Raw genomic sequence first — 5,150 nt, forward strand, 5'->3', positions numbered from 1 at the left:
GTACCCATCAGAGCTGGGTGGACTAGAGTCAGGTACCCATCAGAGCTGGGTGGACTAGAGTCAGGTACACATCAGAGCTGGGTGGACTAGAGTCAGGTACCCATCAGAGCTGGGTGGACTAGAGTCAGGTACCCATCAGAGCTGGGTGGTCTAGAGTCAGGTACCCATCAGAGCTGGGTGGTCTAGAGTCAGGTACCGATCAGAGCTGGGTGGGCTAGAGTCAGGTACCCACCTACGAAATCTGCTAATCGTGTAACTATTCAAGAAGGCCAACCGTCTATTTCTGCAAAACTAAACGACTTAGTATGTGGTAGGTCCACTCCTATTCACCAAGTGCTGCTAAACATTCAGCATCATAACGATTATATTTAGAAGCACACAGCAAATGTAAGAAATAAACAACAACCGATTCTTTAAAAAAAATAGGACGAAGTTTTGCAGTTATTCGAAACAAAACAACTGGATATTCCCATCACAGTATAGCGAACCAATGCTTGCATAGTAATTATATTGTCATAATACAGGGTTTAGCTTCTCTCTACACAAACACATTTGTATGCGTGTAATTATGCTTGGTTTGTGCTTCCATAATGATCCTTATATATATATATATATATATATATATATATATATATATATATATATATATATATATATATATATATTGGTATACATTATTTTAGTATTCCCTATGCACTCTTCATAGTGCCGTGACTGCGAACATTAAAATCTAAAGCAACCTTTGACCCCCGTCCTTAAACATGGCGTGAGTCAACATAATTTTCCATGTCTTAGAGCCGGAAGTTGGAAGGGGATAAGCACCACTGCTCACTGTCTCATGGTCAACATCAGGCCATAAAACACACTCCTCCCACCCAACCCATCATACCCCGTAATTAACATTAAGGTATGGGGATGTTAAATTTATATATTTTTATATACAACACGTATATGCAAGCAAGTGAAGTTTGTTTAAATAGAAACAAAACTGACCCAAAAGGGATGGCACTGACCTGTTGATTCCAGAACTTTCTCAGCCCGTCCGTCCTTGTGGTCTTGTGTGTGTTGTTTTAAAACAATTGCAGTCAAAGTAGCCGCAGCAGTTTTGTGCAATGACTCATGTTAATAAAGATAACGCGATACAGTCGTAGCCTTCCTAATGACGCCGGCGATCGAGGGCTGCTCGGAGAGAGGGCGGTTGAGACCGATTGTTGGCTCGTTTGTACAATGCGGAGTATTGATTGACTGGTGTGTGCGTCTGCTCGCACAGACGATGGAAGGGGGGGGGGGGGGGGGCGGCTAGGATCCGCGCATCAGGTTTGCAGATACAAAAAAAAAAATGTCCACCAAACATTACCGTGACCCCCCTCGGCTTCACAAATAAAAAATTTACCAGCCTTTTATGCATGTTTTTGGCTAAATACATCCTGTTTATGCTAGATAGGTCCATTGTATTAAGACATCATGGTGAATATGCCATGAGGTCCATTTCTAAATACGTCATATTTATGCTAGATAGTCCATTGTCTAAAGACATGATATTTATACTAGATGGGTCCATTGTCTAAAGATATCACGAAGAATATATTAAGGGGCACCTTGTCTAAAGACGTCATGATGCTTATGTTATAGAGGTCCTTTGTGTCAGTCTATAAAGCTCAAAAGGTCTTTTACCTAAAGGCACAATGAAGTTGATATAGGTCCATTAGCCGAAGACATCACGATGTTTTTACAGCCACTGATGTGCTTAAGTCATCAACGACATGCGGCTCCTTAAAAATGGGCCGTGGCTCGGCTCATAAATAACCTACCGTATGTAGTATAAAAACTTGTTTAATTCAAAACAGTGATTTGAAGCTGTATTTGAAGATATGCTAAGATTTGAAGGGCATGTCTACGAATAATATTTATTATTTACAAATATTTTGAGTGCTTACTTCTTACAGTTAGGCATTCTCTTAGTTACTTCCCAACCCCTTACCCACCCCCACTACACTCATCTCGTTATGGGCCATCCATAAATGACGTCACGCTTTTTTTGACGATTTTTACCTCCCCCCTTCCCTTCTTCACACATTGTGACAAAAAGTCAGACCTCCCCCCCCCCCCCCCTTAAAATAACGCCACACCTCAGCCTCAGTGTTTCTTCCAACTTTTTTCTCCGGGGGGGGGGGGGGGCACTTGAAATTTTCGGGGGGCGGTAGACTTTCTTCGGGGGGGGGGGGGGGCGGACACTGTTAAAAGTATATATTTTCTATATAAATTATATAAATTTCATTTCGTTGGGGGGGGGGGGGGGGGGGGGGGGGCGGTAAATTTTTTTCGAGGGGGGTGCTTTGTCCCCCCCCCCCCTCCCGAAGAGATGCCTGGGAGAAACTCTGCTCAGCCTACAACACCCCCCTCTCAAAATTGCAGTTTAAATTTTTATTATGACATCGATATTTTTCCAAAATCTTGTCGGACCTCTATCAAAATAGAGTATTTTAATCAATTCCTATTACAATTTATTTAAACAGTTTTTTAAAACGCGAAATAGCGGCTAAAACTCGTTTTCTAACCTTGCTTTTTTATAATGCAAAAGTGTGACGTCACACCATCTGCAACCCCCCCCTCATTAAACGCCGTCACAATTATGTACCCCCTTCCCCCTACGAGTGTGACGTCATTTATGGACGACATTTTGGGCCCATATGAGACATATTGAGACTAAGTGAGCGAGAGAGGTAGAATTAAAGGGAAGTAACATCTTTGTGTCATCAAGACGTTTCTGTTGGAATTTGGGCAATGTTTTGGTTGTGTGCTTTTAAAAAAAAAACTTTAAAAAAAATTGAACCCAGTTAATTTGACTGTGAAATAATTTCTTCACTTGAAATTACAGTTTTGAAATATATGTTACGACTTAATAATTAACAGAACACAATGGACTAGGGAAACTTGTAAAAATTTAAAATAAACAATAAATACAAACATGTTTGATTATTAGAATTTACACACGGTAGGCACTATTTAATTCTATATAAGATGTTTTTATATAACCATGTCGATCAACATGGCGGCAACGGTCGGCTCTGCAAAATGCCTTTCAATAGATTTGTTGAGATTGGCCGTGTGGCCTATGTTGCCCATGGAGATGATAAAGGCAAGTTAGTTGCAATTGTTGATGTCATTGATAAAAACAGAGCTCCAGTAGATGGACCTTGCTCAGGTGTGGGTCGCAAAGATTTAAATTTTAGAGCACTCCATCTTACACAGTTTACAATTAACATTGGACCCTCTGCTAGGTCAGGAACAGTTAAGAAAGCTTGGGAGAAAGAAGAGATAACAAAGAAGTGGGAGCAGTCCATCTGGGCCAAGAAACTAGCTAGAGCTAGAGCTAGAGCTAGAGCTAGAACTAGAGCTAGAGCTAGAGCCAGAGCCAGAGCCAGAGCCAGAGCCAGAGCCAGAGCCAGAGCCAGAGCCAGAGCCAGAGCCAGAGCCAGAGCCAGAGCTACAGCTACAGCTACAGCTACAGCTACAGCTACAGCTACAGCTACAGCTACAGCTACAGCTACAGCTACAGCTACAGCTACAGCTACAGCTACAGCTACAGCTACAGCTACAGCTACAGCTACAGCTACAGCTACAGCTACAGCTCAAAGGAGGGCTGAATTGACTGATTTTAAGAGGTTCAAGCTAATGAAAGCAAAGCAGGCTCGTAATCGCCTAATCAACATAGAATATGGTAAATTAAGTAAAGCAGAGCGCAAAGCCCCAGCTAGGCCCAAGAAACTTAAAAAGAAGAAGACTGCCAAGAAGTAAACTGTTAGGTTAAAAAAAAAATGTAATTTAAGATTGCATTAAAGTTGATGGTAATAAAAAAAAAAGAAGGCAGAAGCCAAGGGAGCTGCCAAGGCAAGCAAAACAACCGCAGGGAAGCCTAAAAAGGAAGGGTCCGGTGGTAAAGCTAAGAAGAAGTGGTCTAAAGGAAAAGTCCGTGAATAAGTTGAACAATCGTATCCTGTTTGACAAGGCAACATATGACAAATTATACAAAGAAGTTCCCTGTTATAAGCTCATCATCCTTCAGTTGTATCTGAAAGGTTAAAAGTCAGAGTTTCACATGCTAAGCAGGCTCTCAAAGAGGCATTCAAAGGGTTTGATTAGGCTAGTTTCTAAGCATAGTTCTCAGATCATCTACACAAGACTCAGAGAGTTGCATTCAAAGGGTTTGATTAGGCTAGTGTCTAAGCATAGTTCTCAGATGATCTACACAAGAGCCACAAAAGGAGATAAAGATGACGCTGAATAAATTGTTCTGAAATAAAATTTCTTTAATTAAATTTTTTTTTATAACAATAATATATAGAATATTAGGTATGCCTACTTTGAAGGAGACAATTATTGAACAAGTATTTTTTTGCCTCATTTATTGGACGTTTTTTTTCTTTTTGCCACAGACATGTAATTTACAGCGTCAGTTTGCCTTGCATGTTCGCTTTAGTATTACAGTTTTCATCATCGGCTTGTGAGGACTGATATAGATTTACAATAGTAATACTTCTTTGTAACATGTACTTTCATTTATTTAAGATGGTTTACTTATACATAATACAAAACGTATCATTACAATTTTATTTTTGAACCTGAAAATGTAAATCCTAATTTATAAAAGGCCATGTGCGCTCTTCTCTCTCTCTCTCTCTCTGTCTGTCCGCAAAATATTTTCGCCGGACATCACGTCAGAATCGGCAGCGATATATGGATACCTTTATACGGACTTTTGTTGAAAATAATATGTTAGATGTTTTAAATGTATAACCAAAAAATTATTTAAAGAAGAAAAATAAAAAATAATGGCGTATTCGAATGTAGAGAAACAGTATTATTTATGCAACCGGAAAATTGTATAAACTTGAGACAAGAACGCATTTAACAATGACGTCGCTTATTGTTTACACTAAAAAAGAGCACGAAACTGATGACGTCATCTTCCGAGTTTAGAATATAAAGAAATGAACTATTTCATTCAAATATGATTTAGAGCTATGTACGCTATGAAATGTATACAATACGATTTTCTCGGCCTAAACTTAAAAAAGTTATTTTATCTATTTGGATTCTAGATCTAGATCTAGAGATTCTAGATCTAGATATTGATCTCGATCTAGATA

At 39.5% G+C, this 5,150-nt stretch overlaps 1 protein-coding gene across 1 annotated transcript; it reads left to right on the forward strand.

Moving 5' to 3' along the window:
• Nucleotides 1-3,075: 3,075 nt before the first annotated feature.
• On the forward strand, nucleotides 3,076-4,143 carry LOC131930411 (large ribosomal subunit protein eL14-like). Its single transcript, XM_059286877.1, has 3 exons — nucleotides 3,076-3,366; nucleotides 3,664-3,794; nucleotides 4,080-4,143. Exons 1-3 carry the CDS (start codon nucleotides 3,076-3,078, stop codon nucleotides 4,141-4,143), a joined length of 486 nt encoding a protein of 161 aa, XP_059142860.1.
• Nucleotides 4,144-5,150: the final 1,007 nt, after the last annotated feature.

The sequence above is a fragment of the Physella acuta genome, unplaced genomic scaffold, assembly GCF_028476545.2.
Source record: "Physella acuta isolate Inbredline_101_S28 unplaced genomic scaffold, ASM2847654v3 ptg001769l, whole genome shotgun sequence".
NCBI lineage: Eukaryota > Metazoa > Mollusca > Gastropoda > Physidae > Physella > Physella acuta.